The sequence below is a fragment of the Phyllobates terribilis genome, unplaced genomic scaffold (assembly GCF_046119375.1).
Source record: "Phyllobates terribilis strain yellow unplaced genomic scaffold, ASM4611937v1 Scaffold_3__8_contigs__length_932513732, whole genome shotgun sequence".
Classification (NCBI taxonomy): domain Eukaryota; kingdom Metazoa; phylum Chordata; class Amphibia; order Anura; family Dendrobatidae; genus Phyllobates; species Phyllobates terribilis.
The window spans coordinates 618,216,341-618,241,896 of record NW_027362763.1 but is presented as its reverse complement, the minus strand read 5'-3'; the positions used below and the strand labels follow the sequence as shown (position 1 = coordinate 618,241,896).

General features: G+C 43.0%; 1 protein-coding gene across 2 annotated transcripts in view; it reads left to right on the top strand.

The window, feature by feature from the left end:
- The window catches only part of GNPAT (glyceronephosphate O-acyltransferase), a 355,670-nt gene that overhangs the window by 204,744 nt on the left and 125,370 nt on the right, over window positions 1–25,556 (top strand). For both annotated transcript variants that reach the window (XM_073671501.1, XM_073671499.1), the window contains one exon: window positions 23,309–23,388. In XM_073671501.1, the coding sequence (XP_073527602.1) occupies window positions 23,309–23,388 (80 nt within the window). The remainder of the gene's footprint in view (window positions 1–23,308; window positions 23,389–25,556) is intronic.

Below are 25,556 nucleotides of genomic sequence, written 5' to 3'. Positions count from 1 at the left end.
CCAACTCTTGGGCAACACCATTACAAACAGTAACATTGTACCACACCCCTTTCAAGGTTAAGTCCCGAACTTGAGCTGACCCAAAGTTCTCTCCGGGCACCTCTAATTCAGGGACGTCGGCTACCTCGGTCACAGTCTCGTCCTCGTCGCCAGCAAGGATCCACAGTGGGAACTCATCCACTTCCGATGTGGACCAGGATATTTCTCTTGGGTCCTGGCTTTTGTCCACATGACTGTCTGGATCCCCTCCCCCACAAGTCCCAAAACAAGGGAAATCGCGCCCCAATATGATGGGATGTATCAGGTCCTTGACCACCCAGACCTCGTGGGATTGGGCGCCACAGTCTGATCCGACTGTCACTCTGGCCACTAGGTAGTTCTTAGCGTCCCCATGTATGCAGCGGTCGCCCACAGTTTTGGTAGGGATTAGGCTGGGTAAGCCTAATATGAACATCGTCTGCCTAGGCTGCAGTCCATTGGTCAGCAGACGTGCGACACTGGGTGGCTACGTGTCCTGGATTGTGACACCGCCAACAGATCATCTTAACAGTACTTGCAGCACCTTCAGTGGAAGATGGATGCCCCCAGTTGTGGCTCTGAGCCCCCTCCGTGGTGAACCTGCCCCGTTTTGGGCATTCCAGTACGGGGAGGTGACTGTCTGGTTTCCCTAGGGATGTTTCCACCACTTAATACCTGTCTACCAGACCCACGAGGTCTTCTGCGTTCTGAGGGTCGCCCTGGGCAACCCAGGTCTACATCGGCCTAGGTAGGGAATGGATGAACCTGTCCATCACCACACGCTCAACCATCTGGGCAGGAGAGGAAGACTCTGGCTGTAGCCACTTGTGGTCCAAATGCAACAAGTCGCACAACTGTGAGTGTGGAGGTTTGTCTCCAGCATACGCCCAGTGGTGGATTCTTTGCGCCCTGACAGACATAGCTACTCCTGAGCATGCCAATTTTTAATTTTGCATATTCCTGTTCGTCCTGTAAAGTCAGATCGTAATGGGCATTCTGCGGCTCCCTAGTCAAATATTGGCGCCAGAACCTCCACCTACTACTCTTGCGGCAATCTTTCCTATTCTGCCACCGTTTCAAAGATGGTCAGGAATGCCTCAACCCCCTGGATTCATCTTTTGCATAGCTCTCTTTACCTCCTTCCCGACTTATGAGACATCACCTGGAGTTGGGGGAGGGGCTGCCTCTCTGCTCTGAACTTCCCCCGCTAGAAGTTCCATCTGCCTTTGTTGCTGCTGAATCTGCTGCATCAGGTGTTTTAGTCTCTTTCTGCATCTGTTGCTGCTCCCGGTGCTGCTGTTGCAGGCTCTGTTGGGTCTGCAAGTGCTGACGGTGCTTCTGTTGTTGGCTCTGCAGCAGGTGTTTAAGGAGATCATCCATACTGCCGGACATCTCTGGCTGGCTGGCGGCCTTTACTCAGGACATCCACCGTTTTGTATAGCAGGCACACGTGTTCCTGGAGTCTTGTCCGCATTCTCCACCAACTGTGGCAAGACGACTCGCTCGGCCGCTTCCGGAAGTAGACTCAGGAACGCAGCTTTTCTCTGCAGGCTTTATTATACAACATAAATCCCTGCAATTCCAGCAAAATAAACATGGCCTTACTGGCAAAATGACAAAACAAAGAATAAATGATAGCACAGTCCATGTGAGTGTGAGATTCACCCACACAAGTTGTAGTCCCAGCCTTCAGCTCCGTCCTCTATATATCACACCAATGACTCTGTGTATATAAAATAAAAGAATTAACAACCTAATATAAAACTAAGAAGGAACCTAAATAACCTCCCACCCTTTCCCCAATATTTGAAAAAAGAAACGTTGGACATTACTTTGACCCTTGGATTACTGTCAGACCTGGGGTGAGTATATTGGTTAATTTAAATGATTAAAGAATGTGTCTGTTTTATTTCAAATAAAGTGTTTACTCTGTGTCTGTGTGTTTATTTAACGCTTTACTTTAATTAGGTTTAATAATGAAAGGGTCTGATTGACAACTTGTCATCACTAAACAAAAGGGCTAGGTGTCAGCTAAACCCAATGTCATTAGTATTTCTATTCAAGTCATTTATGGGGCAGCTGATAGCTGCTATTTTTAGTCTATTTTTAGTTAAACATGTTCCCTGGCTATTAATAACAGCCCACAGCTTTTTCCTTAGCTGTGTGTTTATACAACAACAAACCCACAGCAGCCAGATGTTAAAGCATAGTGGATGACATTTCTAGAAATACCATGTCTACTATGCGTGCAACTGAGGCTGTGGATCACCCGTGGATACTGACATGCCGCACGTCTTTCAGAACCGCAGCATGTAAAATTCTCTAGCGGAGTCTCTAGTCTCCGCAGCAGAAATTTGACCATTAGAACATATTGAATGCGGTAAATCTGCATGGTTCAGTGAACACTTGCAAATTTACCTGCGTTTTGTACTCAGCAAACATGCTGCGTGCAAAGCCCTGCTATGTCCGGATCGTGGGCACATAGCCTAAAATTTTTAAAAAATGTAGCGGGCTCCTGCATCATTTTCATAACCAGCAGAGGCAGGGCTGTTAAGTTAGAGCCCATTTTGTTGAGTCTCAGTCAGTATAAAATGGACTGACTCGGCTCCTAAAATATATAATAAATTGGGTACAGTAGTTCAGTGCAGTTTGTGGGGAATATTTTTTCATAAGAATTTGGGAAAGTTATGAAATGTCCTATAAATGTCTGTCCTATTCCTGATCTAAGGGTCTAGACTTTTAGCTGAGATTAGTCTGTGCTACAGTAAATTTATCACTTAAACATGAACCATGTATGAGGGAGTCGGTGTCCTGCAAATTGACGAGTCGGAGGTTTAGCTTACTGACTCCACCGCCCTGAGCAGAGGGAAAGCTGACTGCTGGGATCTGATACTAGTAGCCGGGGAAGGGGCCATTAACCAAAAATGTTCCCTGGCTATTAATAACAGCCCACAGCTGTTTGCTCAACCTTTACTGTCTAGATTACAGGGGGGACCCCAGAAAAAATTGACGTAGGGTTTCCCTATAAAATCTAACAAGAAAAGGCTAAACGAACAGCAGCGGGCTAATGTTAACCTTTTTACCCCTGAATGTGGTTTGCACGTTAATGACCAGGCCAATTTTTACAATTCTGACCACTGTCAATTTATGAGGTAATAACTTTGGAACGGTTCAACGGATCCCACTGATTCTGAGAATGTTTTTTCATGACATATTGTACTTCATGATAATGGTAAAATTTCTTTAATATGACTTGCATTTATTTGTGAAAAAATCTGAAATTTGGCGAAATTTTTTTGCAATTTTCAAAATTTTAATTTTCATGCCCTTAAATCAGAGAAATATGTCACACAAAATAGTTAATAAATAACATTTCCCACATGTCTACTTTACATCAGCACAAGTTTGTAACCAAATTTTTTTTTTGTTAGGAAGTTATAAGGGTTGAAAGTTGATCAGTGATTTCTCCTTTTTACAACAAAGTTTACAAAACTATTTTTTTTAGAGACCACATCACATTTGAAGTGACTTTGAGGGGCCTTTATGACAGAAAATACCCAAAAGTGACACCATTCTAAAAACTGCACCCCTTAAGGTGCTCAAAACCACATTCAAGAAGTTTATTACCCTTCAGGTGCTTCACATTAATTTTTAGAATGTGGAAGAAAAAAAATGAACATTTATTTTTTTTCACAAAATGTTACTTTAGACCTCAATTTCTTTATTTTCGCAATGGTAAAAGGAAAAATAGACCCCCAAGTTTGTTGTGCAATTTCTCCTGAGCATGCAGATACCCCATATGTGGGGAAAAAACACTGTTTGGGCAAACGGCAGGGCTCGGAAGGGAAGGAGCACCATTTGACTCTTTGAATGTAAAATTTGTTTGAATTATTAGCGGACGCCTTGTCGCATTTGTGGATCCCCTGATGTGCTTAAACAGTGGAATCACCCCACAAGTTACTCCATTTTGGAAACTAGACCCCTCAAATAACTTCTCTAGATGTGTGGTGAACACCTTGAACCCCCAGGTGCTTCGCATAAGTTTATAACATTTGAGCCGTAAAAATAACATTTTCACATTTTTCCCACAAAAATGCATTTTCGTAAGGGTAGCAGGAGAAATTGCACCATGCAATTTGTTGTTCAATTTCTCCTGAGTAAGTCAATACCTCATATGTGGGAGAAAACTACTGTTTGGGTGTATGGTTTGTTGTGGAAGGAATGGAGTGCCATTTTACTTTTTGAATGTAAAATTTGCCTGACTAATTAGCGGATGCCATATCACGTTTGAAGAGCCACTGATGTGCCTAAGCAGTGGAAACCTCCCACAAGTGACTCCATTTTGGAAACTAGACCACTCAAGGAACTTCTCTAGATGTGTTGTGAGCACCCTGAACCCCCAGGTGCTTCACAGAAGCTTATAACGTAGAGCCGTGAAAATAAAACGGTCAAACTTTTTCCGCAGAAATGATCTTTAAGCCCCAAATTTTTTATTTTCACAATGGCAAGAGAAGAAAATGGACCCCAAAAACTGTTGTGCAATTTCTCCTGAGTACGCCGATACCCCTTATGTGGAGAAAATGCACTGTTCGGGCACTCGGCAGGGTTCAGGAGGAATGGAGCACTGTGTGACGTTTTGAACACAAAATTGGCTGGAATCGAGAGCAGACACCATGTCTTGTTTGGAGAGCCCCTGATACACATAAAACAGTGGAAAGCCCCACAAGTGACACTATTTTGGAATCTAGACCCCTCATGGATTTTATTAAAGGGTATAGTGAACATTTTGAACCGAGATGTACTGCACAGAATTTGATAACATTAGGTCATCGTATTAAATAAGTTGTCATTAGTCTTGAGCGCAAGTGCTCACTACTTGAGTTTGCATCGAGTAATCCGGTATGCACCACGAATCGCGGATGCTCGAGTACCTGCCTTGAATGCTTCATGGTTATTAGACACCCAAAAAACACCATGCGGGATCGCTCGTACATGAAGGCAATCCCCGCAAGGTTTTTTTGGCTGTATAACACTAGTCGCCATATCAGAATAATTTTTTTCTTTACGTCTGATAAAAAAAAATCCCAACCTCAACACAACCCTAAGGCTGAGTTCACACGATGCGTTTTTCATGCGTTTCCGCGGCGTTTTTGCAGGTGCGGAAACGCCGCGGAAACGCATGAAAAACGCATGGTAGAAGGGCAGCAATGTTCCCCAATTGAAATCCGCATGTGCTGTGCCCATGATGCGGATTTTTCCGCAGCGTAAACGCTGCGGTCAAAAATCCGCAGCATGTCAATTAATTTTGCGAAAACGCTGCTCTTTTGCCGCCATTGACTTGCATTAGACCGCATGGAATCCGCATCACTGTATATGTTGATGCGCTTTTCATGCGGTCTAATGTGCGGATGGTACCCGGGTGTGGAGGAGAGGACTCTCATCCAGACCTAGGTACCATTAAAAAAAAAAAAAGAATAAAATAAAAAATATATATATTCTCACCTTCTGACGGCCCGCGCAGCGCTCCTGCTTGATTCCCCGCACTTCGCGGTTGAATGAAGAAGGACCTTCGCTGACGTCAGAGTCATGTGACGGGTCACGTGACGCTGACGTCGGAAGGTCCTAAAGTCTTCACTGCCGGCAGCCGGGACCGAGCGAAGTAGGACACCGGGGGCCATCAGAGGGTAAAGTATATATTTATTTTTTGACATTCACACACTATATAAATCCATGCCGGCTGCATGGATTTATATAGTGTGAAGTTGACAAGCACTTTCCCCAAGTGATGCTAAAATCGCTTGGGAAGCGCTTGTCAACCCACATGCGGAAATGAAAGTGAAGACCGCTTCATTTCCGCATGTCCCTGGCAGGAAACCGCATGTACAATCCGCATGCGTTTTTTCCTGCCAGAGAGATGCAGAAACGCTCAGGAAAAAATCCTGAGCATTTCTGCATCGTGTGCACATACCCTAACGCTAGCTCAACCTTAACCCAAGCACAGCCCTAACCCTAATTCTAGAGTTTATTTTTTCTTTCTTTCCTCTTGCGGTATAAGTGATTGATTAAACTTTACTCTTCGGGTCGGTGCGATTACAGCCATGCCAGATTCATATCGGGTTTTATGATTGACAGCTGTCACACACTAAAAAAAACTTTTTTTTGCAAAGACTAGTTTTTGCAACGCCATTTTTTGAGAGCTATAATTTTTCCATATTTCGGCCGAAAGACGTGAAGTTTTTATTGGTACCATTTTCGGGCACGTGACATTTTTTGATCGCTTTCTATTCCGATTTTTGGGAGGCAGAATAAACACAAACCAACAATTCAGGATTTTTTTTTTTAATGCCGTTCTGCGTGTGGTAAAATTGAGGCAGCTTTATTCTTCAGGTCAGTACATTTACAGTGGTTCCACATTTATATAGTTTTTTTACGTTTTGGCGCTTTTACACAATAAAAAATATTTTATAGAAAATTTTTTTTTTTGTATCGCTTTATTCTTTATTAGAGCTTTAACTTCTTTTTTATTTTTTGGCTGATGGAGCTGTATGGTGGCTTTTTTTTGCGTGACAAGATGACTTTTTCAGGTGTACCATTTTTATTTACATAAAAGTTGTGTGTAGGCGCTGGTAGGTGGGCCTGGATATTACCTGCTGCAAGGGATAGACAACCACCACAGGTTGACAGTATTGGAAAAGTCCAATGTTTAAAAGGTAGAAATAGTTAAAATATCCTGCGCTGGTAAGGTTTAGGCCGTATACTTGAAAGGGGAAGGTTGTTGGGGACAGAAATGTGGACAATACGAGAGGATGATAAAATAGTTTTTATTTTAATTAGTAAATCTCGCATAAAACTGACGTTAAGTCATAATGAAGGTAAAAAAATGATAAAATATTAGATAAAGATAGCTGGTGGGTCTTTTGGGGTGGAGGCTTTTTGGAGGTTCCTGGTAGTGGTAGTCTCGTGGGTTTCTAGGCCAGTTTTTAGAAGGATAGTAGTCTGGATATTTCCTCCACCTGCAGAGCCGCTACCAGGAACCTCCAAAAAGCCTCCACCCCAAAAGACCCACCAGCTATCTTTATCTAATATTTTATCATTTTTTTACCTTCATTATGACTTAACGTCAGTTTTATGCGAGATTTACTATTTAAAATAAAAACTATTTTATCATCCTCTCGTATTGTCCACATTTCTGTCCCCAACAACCTTCCCCTTTCAAGTATACGGCCTAAACCTTACCAGCGCAGGATATTTTAACTATTTCTACATTTTTATTTACATTCATCTTTTTGATCACGTTTTATTCCATTTTTTGTTTGGTGGTAGTATGATAAAGCATAATTTTTCTCTGTTGTCAGCGGGAGCGGCAGTCAGATGATGGGAGGAGTAGTCTTCTTCCCCGAACCGGGTACCATTCTTTTGGGCGTTTTTGACTCATTGACTTGAATTGAGTCAGTCAAATACGCAGCATATCCTTAGATATATTTATTCCTGTGGGTTTGCTGCGGTTCAATTGACCTCAGTGGGTGGGAAACGCTGCAGAAACGCTACAAAGAATGGCAATTCTGCGGATTTAAGCGCAATGACAATCCTGAGTGGAAAATTCCTGATCATGTGCACAGAACATAAGGATTTTCATTGCGTTAACTGGCAGACAGATTACCTAGCGTTTTTGGTGCGTTTCCGCGTGGAGAAAACGCATCAAAAATGCACAGTGTGCACATAGCATTAAGGGTCGGCTCTGTTCATTGTGACCCTTGTCAGCCATTTTGAACATTGCTAGGTTATATTGGGACGTTTTTCGTCAGATACCTTCAATTGCCATATTTTTGCAACCAGGGCTGTGGAGTCGGTATTCCAAACCTTCGACTCCGACTCTGCAATTTCCATGACACCGACTCCAACTCCACTACTCTGACTCCCTCATACATTGCTCATGTTTAAGTGATAAATTTACTGTAGCACAGATTCATCTCAACTAAGTTTAGACCCGTAGATCAGATATAGGAAAGACATTTATAGGACATTTCATAACTTAACCAAATTTTTATGAAAAAATATTCCCCACAAACTGCATTGAACTACTGTACCCAATTTATTATATATTTTCGGAGACTGTCCATTTTATACCAACTCCACCAAAATGGGCTCCGAGTCAGACTCCACAGCCCTGCTTGCAACAACACTACAGATTGAAGGCCAGGAACATTGAGGATATGTGCCCACGATGCAGAAATGCTCAGGATTTTTTCCTGAGCGTTTCTGCATCTCCCTGGCAGAAAAAAACGCATGCGGATTGTACATGCTTTTTCCTGCCAGGGACATGCGGAAATGGAGCGTTATTCACTGCCATTTCCCGATGCGGATTGACAAGCACTTTCCAAGCAATTAGCATCACTTGGAAAGTGCTTGTGACAACTAGGTCACACTATATAAATCCATGCAAACGGCATGGATTTATATACTGTGACCGAGAGAGTGGTTAAAATTAAAAAAATAAATATATACTTACCTTCCGATGGCCCGCGCTGGCTTGTTTCGCTCGGTCCCAGCTGCCGGCAGCAGTGGATTGAAAGACCTGTTGACGTCAGCGTCGCGTGACACGTCGCATGACTCTGACGTCAGCGCAGGTCCTTCAATCCACTGCAAAGTGCCGGAAAGCAAGCAGGAGCGCAGCGCGGGCCGTCGGAAGGTAAATATACATTTATTTTTTATTTTATTCTTTTTTTACAGATTTTTTAATGGTACCTGGGTGTGGATGAGACTCTCCTCTCCTCCACACTCGGGTACCATCCGCACATTAGAACGCTTGGATTATGCATCTACATATACAGTGATGCGTAATCCATGCGATCTAATGCAAGTCAATGGCGGCGATCTAATGCAAGTCAATGGCGGCGAAGACGCAGCACTTCCGCAAAATAATTGGTAGTGCTGCATTTTTTTCCGCAATGATTATCCGCAGCGGAAAATTTCCGCAGCATGTGCACAGCACATGCGGATTATCATTGGGGAACATTGCTGCCCTTCTACCATGCGTTTTTAATGCGTTTCTGCAGCGTTTCCGCAGCTGCAAAAACGCTGCAGAAACGCATTAAAAACGCATCGTGGGCACACAGCCTTAACCAGGATCCCCAAATTTTTTCACATTTTCCTATTGCTTTTCTTTTTTGGTAAACACCCTTTTCCAGCCATATATTGTTATTTAGTCTAGTCTATTAGTTCATTTACTGACTGTGGGTGAGAATCCAACCAATGTATTGCAATTAACTTACAGTCCTGATACATTATACGCGTCACACTGATAACCAACGAGCATTCAAAGTCCATTGACTCACCCAAATATCCCAACACACATATCTTGGGATCCGCCTGAAACTATGCCAAAGATCCTTTGAATTAGAGCCAGGGTATTTTTCCGGTATGGGCCCAATTTTCTACATTCCTAGAACATATGCATCAGATGAGCATCCCCTGCAGCACAACTGGGGCAATTCACATCTGGGCGAACCCCGATTTTAAATAGGACACTTGGTTTTCTATACACCCTGTATGAGATATAACTGCGAGAGTCTCTGCAACTCACAGGAGGACAGTCTAGGAACATGTTCTATTATCTCTTTCATCTGTGATTTGCCTTGCATCTGATTCTCACTTGAATTTTACTTTCCCACTGTGATCTTTGAAATGTGATTTGCAGCTACATATGACTCAAGGATATAACTTTTTTGAATGTGAGGTGTAGTACTACCAAACTGAGTCTGAAATGAATGTCTCAATTGTAAGTATTGGAAGAAGGATAAATGAGAGAGCTCTAATTCCTGTTAGTTTGTTGAAATTTTTCATTGCAGCATGATCTAGTATATTATCCACAGTCTGTATTCCTCTCAACTCCCATCCCCCCGAACCCTTTTACTTTTCTAAATTCCATCAATTTATGATTATGCCACAGTGAAGTAAACTTGGTGAGTCCAGTAATTCCCAACATTCTCTTCCCTCTGTGCCATATCTTATACATAAGCGCCAGGGTTGGTCTATCCCCATCAAGGCAACCCACACCCCACTCCAATACATGAATTGGTGATAAGCATTTCTTATTTTGCAAAACAAGACGGTTATAGGAAGTTTTGCCCCCAGCAGTTCGCCCCCAGCAATTTGCCCCCATCAGTTCGCCCCCAGGTACACTTCACCCCCGCACATTTCTCCCCTCTCATTTCGTCCCCAGGAAGATTCACCCCCGCACGTTTCGCCCCCGGACCGGGGTGAAATGTGCGGGGGCCAAATTCTGGGGACCAAATGTGCGGGGGCGAAATGTACCCGGGGGCGAACTGCTGGGGGCGAAACATCCAATTCCCAACAAGACTACCGGCCTTACCCAAACTTTCCGTTTTTTCCCTCTGCAAAGTTAGCAGCTTTATCCTTGCTCTACTTTTACACAAAATTAATTCTCAAAACGTCTGCACCTTACAAAATATAAGAGGTGGAATCCAACATGGGGAATTGTGCAGCACATATAGCTATTGGGGCAGTGAAATTATTTTGATAAAATTACCCCTTCCAATTACTGATTAAAAAGAGTTTATACCAAGCATTTATTTAGGATCTAAATTAGTCAAACAAAGGATTAATATTTAATGATATATACCGTAGTCTTTTATGTGTAGATTAATAACTACGCCAAGGTATTTAAACTTGTCTTCTTGTGTTGATGAAATTAAATCCATGGACAGGAGGGGGTCCACTGGTAATAATGATGTTTCCCAGTTAATCTTTAGGCCGGACCAATTACCACACTCCTCTATTTCCAACATTATTGGTTCTAGTGGTGTCTCCAAATTTCCCACATATAGCAACATGTCATCAGTGTACAAACTTTCGTTCTCCTCTATATCATTACACCTAGATCCTACAAAGTTCCGCATGTCCCTTAGTCTTCGTGCCAATGGCTCTGTCGCCTGAGCAAATCAGAGAGTCGATAATGGGCATCCCTAATGTGTGCCCCTTCCCAATGCGAATGGACTTGATAGGAGCCCATTAATTCTTATCCTCGCAGATAGTGACCCGTACAATAATTTAACCCAATTTATAAACTTTTGGCCGATCCTCATATTCCTCAATATATCCCACAGATAGTTCCATTCAACGCTATTGAATGCTTTTGCAGCATCGAGGGACATTATTGCTCTGTGCACTACATATTTGCATGTTAAGGTATAACCGTCTAATATTGATAGCTGTGGACCTATTAAGCATGAATCCTGTTTGGTCTTCATGAATCAGCTCCTTAATAACTTTATTAAGCCTAATGGCAAGTACTTTGGCAAATACTTTGACATCAACTGGCAGCAGAAATATCTGTCTATAGGAGTCTGGACACTCATGGTCCTTTCCTGGCTTCAGTAGCAGAACAATAATTGCTTCATTCATTGAAGCAGTTTCCCTACCATTGCAGCTCCCTCTAATACTTTCAGCAATCTAGGAAGGAGAATCTCTCTGTATTCTTTGAAAAATTCACTGGGAAGACCGTCAGAACCTGGGGCTTTTTCATTCTGAAGTATACCCACCACTTAATCTAGCTTCTCCACTGACAATGGTTGTTTTAAGCTCCTGCTAGCTTCTACTGAAAGACTAGGGAATTTTACCCTCTCCAAATATGTCACTATATCTTCCACCAATGCTACCGATCTAGTGGTGTACACATCTCTAAAATATTGGCTTTAGGTTGATCGAATATCTGAAGTATCCGTGAGTGTCCTCCCCTCTCTCGAAACAAGTCTCACTATATGTGTTGACCCCTCCTGTGGTTTAGCTATTACTGATAACAGTTGACCCTCACTTTCCCCTCAATTAAAGTAATTTTGTTTAGTAAACATGCGTTTGTGCAGATAGAGCTAATAAATTATCTGCCATGTTTTTGTGAGCCTCTTCCCAGTGTGTTTTGTTAATGCTAGATCCATTTTCAATATACCTCACCTCCTGTACCATGACCTCTTGTTGTAATTTCTGCGATTTTTCTCTAGTTTTGTTTGTTTTTTATTTCATTGATTTCTCTTATACAAATTCCTCTTATATGGGCCGTCATTGTGTCCCATACTGTATTATTCTCTGCTGATCCCTCATTGATCCTGAAAAATTCCAGAATCTTGTCTGACATTGAGCCCCTTATAGGTTGCAGCCAGTATGGGTGCAAGCGCCAAATAGGCCTTTTTATCTGGGTACCCACCCCCATTCCTATAGCTAAATCTATGTTGGAAAACGACTGATAAGAGGTTGAATAACATGAAAACTGCCTTACACCCTGATGATACAATCGCCACAGATCTATCTTTTTCGTTTCTACCAATAAATAATGTAGATCGTTGGTCTGGTATTATTTGGTATAGAACCTGAGTTTTGTTTATTCCAGTGCGGGTGTGGCTACACATTAAAATCTCCCACTACTAATACAGGGTAGTTCAGAAACTTTTCTGTTAAAATGCTGCTATAATTATTTGTGTTTATATACAGTGGGTACGGAATTATTCAGACCCTTTTCAATTTTTCACTCTTAGTTTCATTGCAGCCATTTGGTAAATTCTAAAGAGTTCATTTTTTTTCTCATTAAAGTACACTCTGCATCCCATCTTGACTGAAAAAAAAACAGAAATGTGGAAATTTTTGCAAATTTATTACAAAAGAAAAACTGAAATATCACATGGTCATAAGTATTCAGACCCTTTGCTCAGACACTCATATTTAAGCCACATGCTGTCCATTTCCTTGTGATCCTCCTTGAGATGGTTCTACTCCTTCATTGGAGTCCAGCTGTGTTTAATTAAACTGATAGGACTTGATTTAGAAGGCACACACCTGTCTATATAAGACCTCACAGTGCATGGCAGACCAAATGAGAATCATGAGCTCAAAGGAACTGCCCAAGGAGCTCAGAGACAGAATTGTGGCAAGGCACAGATCTGGCCAAGGTTACAAAAGAATGTCTGCATTACTCAAGGTTCCTAAGAGCACAGTGGCCTCCATAATCCTTAAATGGAAGAAGTTTGGGACCACCAGAAGTCTTTCTAGACCTGGCTGTCCAGCCAAACTGAGCAGTTGTGGGAGAAGAGCCTTGGTGAGAGAGGTAAAGAACCCCAAGATCACTATGGCTGAGCTCCAGAGATGCAGTAGGGAGATGGGAGAAAGTTCCACAAAGTCAACTACCACTGCAGCCCTCCACCAGTCGGGCCTTTATGGCAGAGTGGCTCAACGGAAGCCTCTCCTCAGTGCAAGACATATGAAAGCCCGCATAGAGTTTGCTCAAAAACACATGAAGGACTCCCAGACTATGAAAAATAAGATTCTCTGGTCTGATGAGACGAAGATAGAACTTTTTGCTGATAATTCTAAGCTGTATGTGTGGAGAAAACCAGACACTGCTCATCACCTGCCCAATACAATCCCAACAGTGAAACATGGTGGTGGCAGCATCATGCTATAGGGGTGTTTTTCAGCTGCATGGACAGAACGACTGGTTGAAATTGAAGGAAACATGAATGCGGCCAAGTACAGAGATATCCTGGATGAAAACCTCTTCCAGAGTGCTCTGGACCTCAGACTTGGCTGAAGGTTCACCTTCCAACAAGACAATGACCCTAAGCACACAGCTAAAATAACAAAGGAGTGGCTTCAGAACAACTCTGTGACCATTCTTGACTGGCCCAGCCAGAGCCCTGACCTAAACCCAATTGAGCATCTCTGGAGAGACCTGAAAATGGCTGTCCATCAACGTTCACCATCCAACCTGACGGAACTAGAGAGGATCTGCAAGGAAGAATGGCAGAAGATCCCCAAATTCAGGTGTGAAAAACTTGTTGCATCATTCCCAAGAAGACTCATGGCTGAACTTGCTCAAAAGGGTACTTCTACGCAATACTGAGCAAAGGGTTTGAATACTTATGACCATGTGATATTTCAGTTTTTCTTTTGTAATAAATTTGCAAAAATTTCCACATTTCTGTTTTTTTTCAGTCAAGATGGGTTGCAGAGTGTGCTTTAATGAGGAAAAAAAGGAACGTTTTAGAATTTACCAAATGGCTGCAATGAAACACAGGGTGAAAAATTTAAAGGGGTCTGAACACTTTCCGTACCCACTGTACCTCACAAGCAAAACATATGTATCTTCCATTTGCGACAATTTTTGTTGCCAGCCCAATAAATGGTATATTCCTATGTATTAAAAGACGTACTCCTCTGGCAGTAAACTGAGTGAAAAACCCTCCCCATCCATGGCTGCACTGCTCTCGGTACGTTAACCCCCTAAATGCTGCTATCGCTGTGATCACAGCATTTAGTGAGTGAGCAGAGGGACAAAAGCCCCTCTGCTCTTGGATCTGAGACAACATCCGGGTCACCAGACACCAGCAAGTTGCTTTGATCATGCGCAGTGTCTGGTGACACACACACACACACACACACACACACACACACACACACACACACACACACACACACACACACACACACACACACACACACACACACACACACGGCATCAAAACTATGAATTAACACATGTGGAATTATATACTTAACAAAAAAGTGTGAAACAACTGAAAATATGTCTTATATTCTAGGTTCTTCAAAGTAGCCACCTTTTGCTTTGATGACTGCTTTGCACACTCTTGGCATTCTCTTGATGAGCTTCAAGAGGTAGTCCCCGGAAATGGTTTTCACTTCACAGGTGTGCCCGGTCAGGTTTAATAAGTGGGATTTCTTGCCTTATAAATGGGGTTGGGACCATCAGTTGTGTTGTGCAGAAGTCAGGTGGATACACAGCTGATAGTCCTACTGAATAGACTGTTAGCACCTTTTTTCTTGCCATAATACAAATTCTAAGTAAAGAAAAACGAGTGGCCATCATTACTTTAAGAAATGAAGGTCAGTCTGTCCGAAAAATTGGGAAAACTTTGAAAGTGTCCCCAAGTGCAAAAACCATCAAGCACTACAAAGAAACTGGCTCACATGAGGACCGCCCCAGGAAAGGAAGACCAAGAGTCACCTCTGCTTCTAAGGATAAGTTTATCCGAGTCACCAGCCTCAGAAATCGCAGGTCAACAGCAGTTCAGATTAGAGACCAGGTCAATGCCACACAGAGTTCTAGCAGCAGACACATCTCTTCAACAACTGTTAAGAGGAGACTTTGTGCAGCAGGCCTTCATGGTAAAATAGCTGCTAGGAAACCACTGCTAAGGACAGGCAACAAGCAAAAGAGACTTGTTTGGGCTAAAGAACACAAGGAATGGACATTAGACCAGTGGAAATCTGTGCTTTGGTCTGATGAGTCCAAATTTGAGATCTTTGGTTCCAACCACCATGTTTTTGTGCAACGCAGAAAAGGTGAACGGATGGACTCTACATGCCTGGTTCCCACCGTGAAGATGGAGGAGAAGGTGTGATGGTGTGGGGTGCTTTGCTGGTGACACTGTTGGGGATTTATTCAAAATTGAAGGCATACTGAACCAGCATGGCTACCACAGCATCTTACAGCGGCATGCTATTCCATCCGGTTTGCGTTTAGTTGGACCATCATTTATATTTCAACAGGACAATGACCCCAAACACACCTCCCGGCTGTGTAAGGGCTATTTGACCATGAGGGAGAGTGATGGAGTGCTACACCAGATGACCTGGCCTCCACAGTCACCAGACCTGAACCCAATCGAGATGGTTTGGGGTGAGCTGGACCGCAGAGTGAAGGCAAAAGGGCCAACAAGTGTGAATCATCTCTGGGAACTCCTTCAAGATTGTTGGAAGACCATTTCCGGTGACTACCTTTTGAAGCTCATCAAGAGAATGCCAAGAGTGTGCAAAGCAGTCTTCAAAGCAAAAGGTGGCTACTTTGAAGAACCTAGAATATAAAACATATTTTCAGTTGTTTCACACTTTTTTGTTAAGTATATAATTCCACATGTGTTAATTCATAGTTTTGATGCCTTCAGTGTGAATGTACAATTTTCATAGTCATGAAAATACAGAAAACTCTTTAAATGAGAAGGTGTGTCCAAACTTTTGGTCTGTACTGTATATATGTGTGTGTGTGTTTGTGTATATATTTTTCAATTAGATCGCTTATAAAGCATAGCAATGTATGAGCAATGCTGCACTGACACAGAAGCTTGATAAACCATGCTGTCTCTGAGCATGTTATAACAAGATTGCTAGCTATGGCAACATGGATGTCGCGACATCGAGTCACCATGGCAACGATCGTACCCCCACGGTTGTCGCGGGGATGCCGAATGAAGGGCAGAGGAAGTCCCCTCCCTCCAGCTACCTTCTAAAGGCTGCGATCGATATCAGTCACAGCATTTAGCGGGTTAGATTGCCGGGAGCAGTGTGGGCTCCGCTCCTGGCAATGATTGTCAGGTGTTAGTTGTCATATCAGCTGAACACCCTACAGCGATTGCACGTGCCCAGCTTCTGTGCACGCAAAATCGCAGTGACATATCTATACGTCCAAGGTTGGTAAGTACTTGCCAACCTGGACGTATGGATACATTCAAGGTCGAGAAGGGGTTAAAAGATCTTCGTAAGTCCTCCTGATGAAAAAGTGAGAGCGTTTTGAATTGTCTAAAATAAATCACACTGTTACCATCTATGCCGTGGGGTAGATTGGCTCAATTGGTTGCACATAGAGATAGACACAGTAACACTGTCTCTTTAAGTCTTCCTCTGGGTTAAATAAGAGTGCTGCATAAACCACGGTAATGTTAGCAAAAACAAACACTGCCTTCCCAGCATAACAGGAAAAGCAAAACATAACGTATGGAACAGTCCTTGTTGCTACTGGTAACCGCCTTCTTTAGGAACAACCAACCCAATGTTTTGTCTTGTGAAGTAAAGATAAACAGCTCCAGAGCTTTCACCTCCAGACTCACACCACACCAAATGCTCTAAAAGGCTGGGAATTCATACTCTTACCTCTTTCCTTTTTACAGGTGCTTAATCACCCTAGAAGAGAACATAGCTGATTAACTCCTCATGTATTCGGGTGCCGGAACATTTTTCCTATGTTAAATTACTGACGCTAACAAACACAATGCTACATATGTCCCCTCCAGTCCTTTTGGGCAATTTTTGGACTGCCTCCACCTTATTCACTTGTGGCTTTACTTTGCTTTTTCCAACGATGTAGCCCAGGTATTTTCCCTTCTTTTTCCCAATGACACACTTCTTTGGGTTTATTGTAATCCCCCTTTTCCACAGCACATCCAGCATGGCCTGGAGCTTCCGCAGATGATTTCCCCCAATCTGTACTGAATATCACAATATCGTCGAGGTAAGCTGTGGCGTACATTTTATGAGGGGCTAAGATATGATCTTATGGCCCTCCGGAAGGTAACTGGTTATGTTTGCGGGTAAAATGGGCTTCTGTTATACTGGAAGCAACCGTCAGATGTAAAGAAGGTAGTCTTCTTCTTTGCACTTTGAGACAGGAGGATTTGGCAGTAACCTTTCATTAGATCCAGTGACATGATGTATCTGACTGACCCGAACTTCGATATGTGTTTATCGTCACTGGGTATCGGATATGCGTCAAATTTAGCCCCTTCCTTCGAAAACACCTTGCTGTGGGCTTCGTGGATTCTATACGGGTTTTGGTTCACCTATACCTGTGGTTCTGTCAGGATTCCATGTTCACCAACCTGCTTACGTCTTGGCAACTCCGAAAACAGGTTCCGCTGAAGCAGTTCTCAGCACTTTTGTTTCTACATCGGTGACAGTGTCACTGCTATGTTGACACCCTTAGTGTCACCTTCTAGACTGTTCAACCCACATGGAGTTTCAACTTGGTTTCACTGTTGCCCTGCCTTGAAAAATACTGGCACATGAGGACTTTGGAAGGGAGAGGTGATAGCAGTTAACTGGCTGGTGAGACAGGACTTGCAGTATTTTAGGATTTCACTGTGACATCTGAGCCAATAGTACTTCCGCCTGACCAGTTGTTGTTGAGTTTTGTCCACTTCCAGATGGTCACCCAAGACATGTGAATGGGCCCTTTCCAACACCCTTTGTTTATAGGGACCTGGTAACCATAGTTTTTTCACTATCACCTCCCTTACCTTATTAACCCTGTACAAGAAGTCCTCACTCAACATGAAATAGGTAAACCTGGTGTCAGCCCCCGACTCCTGTGTTATGCCGTTTTATAACGGTTACCTTATTGAATACCTCTTTTTAGAGTTGGGTCCCTATGTTGGTTGAACCCAAAAATTTCTCTGGTCTCCCCTATCTCAAGAATGTCTGCCTCAGGGGATACTTTCTTCTCCTCTTCACCCATTACACAAAGGGGGAAACTAGTCAGACTCTGGGGTTGGTGGGACTTTTTTAGGGCCAACCCATTTCTTACCAGAGCAATTGGGTCTCCACCCCTCCCCCCAAGTCCCAAGCCAACATAAAGTCCCGACCTGTGATAATTGGGTGCAACATATCCTTGAACACGCCTACCTCATAGGACTCAGTACCCCGAGACATCTCAAAGACCACTTTGGCCACCGGATAGTCTTTAGCATCACCATAATTGCAGCGGATGCCCACCTTCTTCCCAGGGATCAGTTGGAGAGGGAGTGTGTCCTTCACAAGGGTCACCAAACTCCCTGAGTCTAGTAGTCCAGTCATTTGCACGCCATTCACTTTGACAGGACAAGCTTGGGGCCTCTTGTGGGGTGGACAGTCCTCACTGCAAGCTGGATATGCATAGAAGAAACACCAGCATCCCATGCTACAGTCCGTTTGCTCGGTGGTCAGGGGACAATGGGCTGATATATGACCTGTGCCGTCACATCTACCTCAAGGTACATCCCCGATAAGGGCCTTGGCATGACCTCTGCCGCACCATTGGACTTTGGAAGCCCCACTCCCTTTTTAATTCCCCCCCCCAGTATGGAATGGGTTGCCTCTCACGGACCCGTAGACCACCTGATACCTTTGACTTTGACCATGGTTTTAGACCTTAATTAGCCTGTTAGGATTATGGTTGTTCACTATCATCGTTAGGAAAGGCGCAGTTATGCAAATCTCCCAGCTTTATAAAAACCCAGCCGCCTCTAATTTTGTGCCAAAAAAGAGCAGCCATGGGTTCTTCTAAGCAGCTGCCTAGCACTCTGAAAAGTAAAATGGTGGAGGCCCACAAATCAGTTAAAGGCTATAACAAGATAGCAAAGTGTTTTAAAGTTGGCCTTTCCTCCATTCGAAAGGTAATTAAGAAATAATAGTTAACAGAAACTGTGGAGGTCAAGATAATGTCTGGAAGACCAAGTAAATTTCAGTGTGAGCTGCTCGTAAGATTGCTAGAGAGGCAAATCAGAATCCCCACTTGACTGCAAAAGACTGTCAGAAAGATTTAGCTAACTCTGGAGTTGTGATACATTGTTCTACTGTTAAAACATATGCACAAATATGGCCTTCATGGAGGAGCTATCAGAAGGAAACCTCTCCTGCATCCTCACCATAAAATTCAGCGTCAGAAGTATACCAAAGAGCATCTAAACAAGTCTGATGTATTTTGGAATTTCAGGAAAAGAAGATCTCGCCAACCATTAAGCATTGTGTTGGATCAATCATGCTTTGAGGTTGTGCCGTATGAACTTGTTGTGACTTGGACCATTGGATTTTATACATATTTTGCTAATAAACTGTTTGGTTTTTGCTTCATCTGGATGCTGGATTCTTCCCCCTGTTCCTAATTTCCTCCATTGCGGCACTGCAGTCTCCTTCGTGCAACAGATTTTAAGGTTTGGGTGAGCTGACTATTTTGTTTGATTTTTTTTAGGTCTAAATTAACTGTGGTTTATCACATCTTTGGGAAGCTGAGTTCAATTTTCATAGCCACACACAGGCCTGATTACTGCCAAACCTGTTCTCTTGTCAAGAAATCACTTAAATAGGACCTGCCTGACAAAAGTGAAGTATGCCAAAAGATCCTCAAAAGCTAGATATCATGCTGCGTTCCAAAGAAGTTCAGGAACAAATGAGAAACAAAGTAATTGATATCTCCCAGTCTGGAAAAGGTTATAAAGCCATTTCTAACGCTTTGGGACTCCAGCGAAGCACAGTGAGAGCCGTTATCCACACATGGCGAAAACGTGTAACAGCAGTGAACCTACCAAGGAGTGGCCGGCCGATCAAAATTACCCCAAGAGTGCAATGACGACTCATCCAAGAGGTGACAAAAGACCCCACAACAACATCCAAAGACTTGCAGGCCTCACTTGCCTAAGTTAAGGTCCGTGTTCATGACTCCACAATAAGAAAGAGACTTGTCAAAAATGGCATGCATGGCAGAGTTTCAAGATGAAAACCACTGCTCAGCAATAAGAACATAAAGGCTCGTCTCAGTTTTGCCAGAAAACATCTTGATCATCGCAAAGCTTTTGGGAGAATACTCTGTGGACTGACGAGACAAAAGTTTAACTTTTTGGAAGTCGCATGTCTCATTACGTCTGGCGTAGAAGTAACACAGCATTACAGTAAAGGAACATCATACCAAATGTAAAATGTGGTGACAGTGTGATGGTCTGGGGCTGTTTTGCTGCTTGAGGACCTGGAAGACTTGCTGTAGTAATTGGAACCATGAATTCTGCTGTCTATCAAAAAATCTTAAAGGAGAATGTCCGGTCATCTATTCGTGACCTCAAGCTGAAGCACACTTGGGTAATGCAGCAAGACAATGATCCAAAACACACCAGCCTAGTGGTCTAGTCAAAGTCCTGACCTTAATCCTATTGAATTGCTGTGGCATGACCTTAAAAAGGTGGTTCATGCTTGGAACCCCCCCCAATGTGGCTGAATTACAAACATTTTGCAAAGATGAGTGGGCCAAGATTGCTCCACAGTGTTGTAAAAGACTCATTGCAACTATCGCAAACACTTGATTGCAGTTGTTGCTGCTCAACCAGTTATTAGATTTAGGGGACAATCACTTTTTTTCTTAATAATGAAGACCTTAACTTAAAAACTGCATTTTGTTTTTACTTGAGTTATCTTTGTCTAATATGTAAATTTGTTTTGTGATCTGAAACATTTAAGTGTGACAAACATGCAAAAGAATAAGAAATCAGGAAGGGGGCAAACACTTTTTCACACCACTGTATGTAATCCAAAAGCAGCATGATGTAGGGGCTGAGGACCTACACACGTGGTCAAAATTATTGGTACCCCTCGTTTAATGAAAGAAAAACCCGCAATGGTCTCAGAAATAACTTGAATCTGACAAAAGTAATAAATTAAAAATCTATGAAAATAAATAAATGAAAGTCAGACATTGCTTTTCAACCCTGCTTCCACAGAATTGTTTAAATAAATTAAACTCATGAAATAGGCCTGGACAGAAATGATGGTACTCTTAACTTAATATTTTGTTGAACAACCTTTTGAGGCAATCACTGCAATCAAACGATTCCTGTATCTGTCAATTAGACTTCTGCACCTCTCGACAGGTAATTTGACCCACTCCTCATGAGCAAACAGCTCCAGTTGTCTCGTGATTGAAGGCTGCCTTTTCCAGACGGCATGTTTCAGCTCTTTCCAAAGATGCTCAATAGGATTTAGGTCACGGCTCATAGAAGACCTCTTCTCAATAGTCCAATGTTTTCCTCTCAGCCATTCTTGGGTGTTTTTAGCTGTGTGTTTTGGGTCATTATCCTGTTTTAACACCCATGACCTACGACTGAGACCAAGCTTTCTGACACTGGGCAGCACATTTCTCTCTAGAATCCCTTGATAGTCTTGAGATTTCATTGTACCCTGCTCGGATTCAAGACACCCTGTCCCCGATGCACCCTGTCCCCGATGCAGCAAAGCAGCCCCAGAACATAACAGAGCCTCCTCCATGTTTCACAGTAGGGACAGTGTTCTCTTCTTGATATGCTTCATTTTTCCATCTGTGAACATAGAGCTGATGTGCCTTGCCAAAAACTTCCATTTTTGTCTCATCTGTCCATAGGACATTCTCCCAGAAGCTTTGTGGCTTGTCAACATGTAGTTTGGCAAATTCCAGTTTGGCTTTATGATTTTTTTTTTCAACAATGGTGTTCTCCTTGGTTGTCTCCCATGAAGTCCACTTTGGATCAAACAATGACGGATGGTGCGATCTGACACTGATGTTCCTTGAGCTTGAAGTTCACCTTTAATCTCTTTAGAAGTTACCCTGGGTTCTTTTGTTACCATACGTATTATCCGTCTTTGATTTTTCAGCAATTTTCCTCCTGTGGCCATGTCCAGGGAGGTTGGCTACAGTCCCATGGATCTTAAATTTCTGAATAATATGTGCAACTGTAGTGACAGGAACATCAAGCTGATTGGAGATGGTCTTATAACCTTTACCTTTAACATGCTTGTCTATAATTTTCTTTCTAATCTCCTGAGACAACTCTTTCCTTTTCTTCCTCTGGTTCATGTTGAGTGTGGTACACACCATGTCACCAAACAGCACAGTGAGTATCTGTAGCCCTATATACAGGCCCACTGACTACAATCTTGTAATCAGACACCTGTGATGCTAATTAGTGGACACCACTTGATTTAACATGTCCCTTTTGTCACATTATTTTCAGGGGTACCATCATTTCTGTCCAGGCCTATTTCATGAGTTTAATTTTTTTTTAAATTCTGTGGAAGCGGGGTTGAAAAGCAATGTCTGACTTTTACTTGTTCATTTTCATAATTTTTAATTTATTATTACTTTTGTCAGATTCAAGTTATTTCTGTGACCATTGTGGGTTTTTCTTTAATTAAATGAGGGGTACCAACAATTTTGACCACGTGTGTATTTCCATTGATGTGTCACTTGCTGGTGTACATGCTGTCATTTTGATACAATAATCGTTTTCTCTGCTGCAGATCTAGCATTGTTTAGAATACTGAGGTGTATATAACCTCACCCACATCACTGATTGGCTGCTTTCCATTTATATTGTACATTGACAGAAAGTTGCTAATCAATGGTGAGGATGGAGTTCTACAGAGTAGGAGGCACGAGACTCCTAGTTCAGTAGTGATACTCTCCTACTGACAGAACGCTAATCTTATTGAAACGGCATCACATAGCCCATAAGTGATACATCACTGAAATCAGGGTCTCAGCCCTTACATGATGCTGCTCTCAAATTACATAGCAAAAACATGCTAACAAATTCCCTTTAATACAATAGAGCAAAAAACAGGACAGAAAACAGATGTAAGTAGAGCTTAAGCCAATTTTTCTGAATACCAATAGTCTGACTGTAAATTGTCTCATTTTTTTATTTCTTCTTTAAAGATGATGTTTACAGGACATTTTGCTTCTTGAGAAAACTGTTTTCCAAAGAGTTCATTTTCTTTCCTGGGTTTGAATCGAAGGTAAGAATAAATAATTTTTCACTGAAGGTCATAATATTGTTTCAAAACGTTTTTTTAACAGCTAAATATAAACCCCACCCTGCTCAGTCACTAATTTGACCAACTTGAAATATACTTGCCGTTATCATTCCTGATATAATCATCTGTACTATGTGTGCACAATTATTCTACAACTTGTAATTTTGATGATTAACCCATTAAAAACTATGTTCTATACACATCATGTCTTTAAGCTGTTACTGTGTGAAAAACACACAGTGACAGCTCCATGTCAACAGCAGTCACTGACTGCTGACCATCACAGCTAGAGATGCGAGGAACCAGGTCAGCGGTTTCCACTCTGATTGTTGTGATCGGTCAGTTAATGTGACTAACCGTAACGTGATGAAATATTAGTACTTTCCTGCACAATCACCGCTGAGAGCTGGGCTCAGCTGACAGCCGAGATCCTGAGGTAACAGCAGTGCCTGCACCGCCGCTGGTTCATTAACCTTCCAAATGCCGTGGCTTTTGGAAGGTTGTAAATCTCTCACCCTCATCGACTCACCTGCGACAAGATAGTGGGGGAGCCAATGGTTGTCATAGCATCCGAAGGTCAAACGATGACCTCTCATGTGCCAGGTACTGTGGCCTGTTTGACCCAGCCATAGGCAGGATCTAACAAGTAATCTGCCTACATAATATCACAAGAACAGAACGTCAACTTGTCCTGCAAAAAAAATAACCCCTCACTTGTCTGTGTCGACAGAAACATAGAAAAATTATAGTTCTTAAAATATGGTTTTTCAAAAACTTGTTTTTGTAAAAAAAAGAAAAATTTTTTTTTAGTGTGTATGTGATAGCAGCCAAACATGAAAAACAATATAAATCTTACAACACTGTAATCGCACTGACCCGAAGAAACAGAATAAAGTTGTCTAATCACTTATACCATATGAGAAACGGAGTAACAAATAACACCCATTTTTCACCTGCTGTGCATTTGATTATGCTGCCTCCCAAAGATCTCAGTAGGTCTCTGCTCACATTTATCCTGCACTCTATGCTGAGTGCTTACATTGGAGTTCCATGCAAATCTCTGAAATACTGTATTTTTCAGACAATAAGACGCACTTTTTCGCTTCAAAATTTTGGAAGAAAGTGGGAGGGGTGCGTCTTACAGTCCGATCATATGTTCGGCTGTGGGTGGGGTTGGGTGGAAGCGGCAGCGGGGAATGAGCGCGGCACAGGAGGCAGCAGCCACCTGCTGCAGCCTACACTGTGCCCGCTACTAAAGAAAATGAATATTCACTGCTCCCCACGCCCATGGGCGTGGGGAGCAGTGAATGTTAATTTTCCTTAATAGCCAGCACACTGTGCCTCCAGCGCGGCTTCTGGTAAGTATGGCACCCTTCATCCCTGTATGCATGGCCCCCCTCATCCTGGAATCCTTGGCACCCCCTGATCCCCAAATCGCTGCACAGGAAAAAAAAAACAATTATACTCACCTCCTCTCTTGTCCAGCGCTGTGTCCCGCTTTGTGCCGGAGTAGTTACTGCTCACCACGCCGGGACTGCGTGCATGGGGAGCAGTGACCATTCATTCTCCCTAATAGCGCGCACATTGTACCTGCAGCTCAGCTCCTGCAGCGCGGCTCCTGCAGCGCTCGGCTGTCAGCATGACCGCTATTAATGCCCGTGAATATTCACCTCTCCCATGGTTGTGGTGAATATTCATGGACTTTAATAGCGGGCACGCTGACAGTCGGATGCAGCAGGAGCCGCGCTGCGGCTGCAGTGTGCGGCTTATTAGGGAGAATGAATGGTCACTGCTCCCCATGCATGCCGTCCCGGCGTGGAGAGTAGTGACTATTCTGGCACAGCAATTCTCTGTGTGAGGGTGCATGGCACTTACGCCATGCGCGGCTCACACAGAGAGAACCCTGAGGAGGCAGAGCGGGACACAGCGTTGGAGGAGAGATGGGGTGAGCATATTTGTTTATTTTTTTTTGTGCAGCATGATGGGGTACAGGGGGTGCTAAGCATACCATGAAGAGGTGGGCCATAGATACAGGGATGAAGGGTGCCATAATTACCAGGAAGAGACATGAGGGGGGCCATACATACAAGGTTGAGGGGGGCCATAAATACAGGGATGAGGCATGAGGTGGGCCATACATACCGGGATAA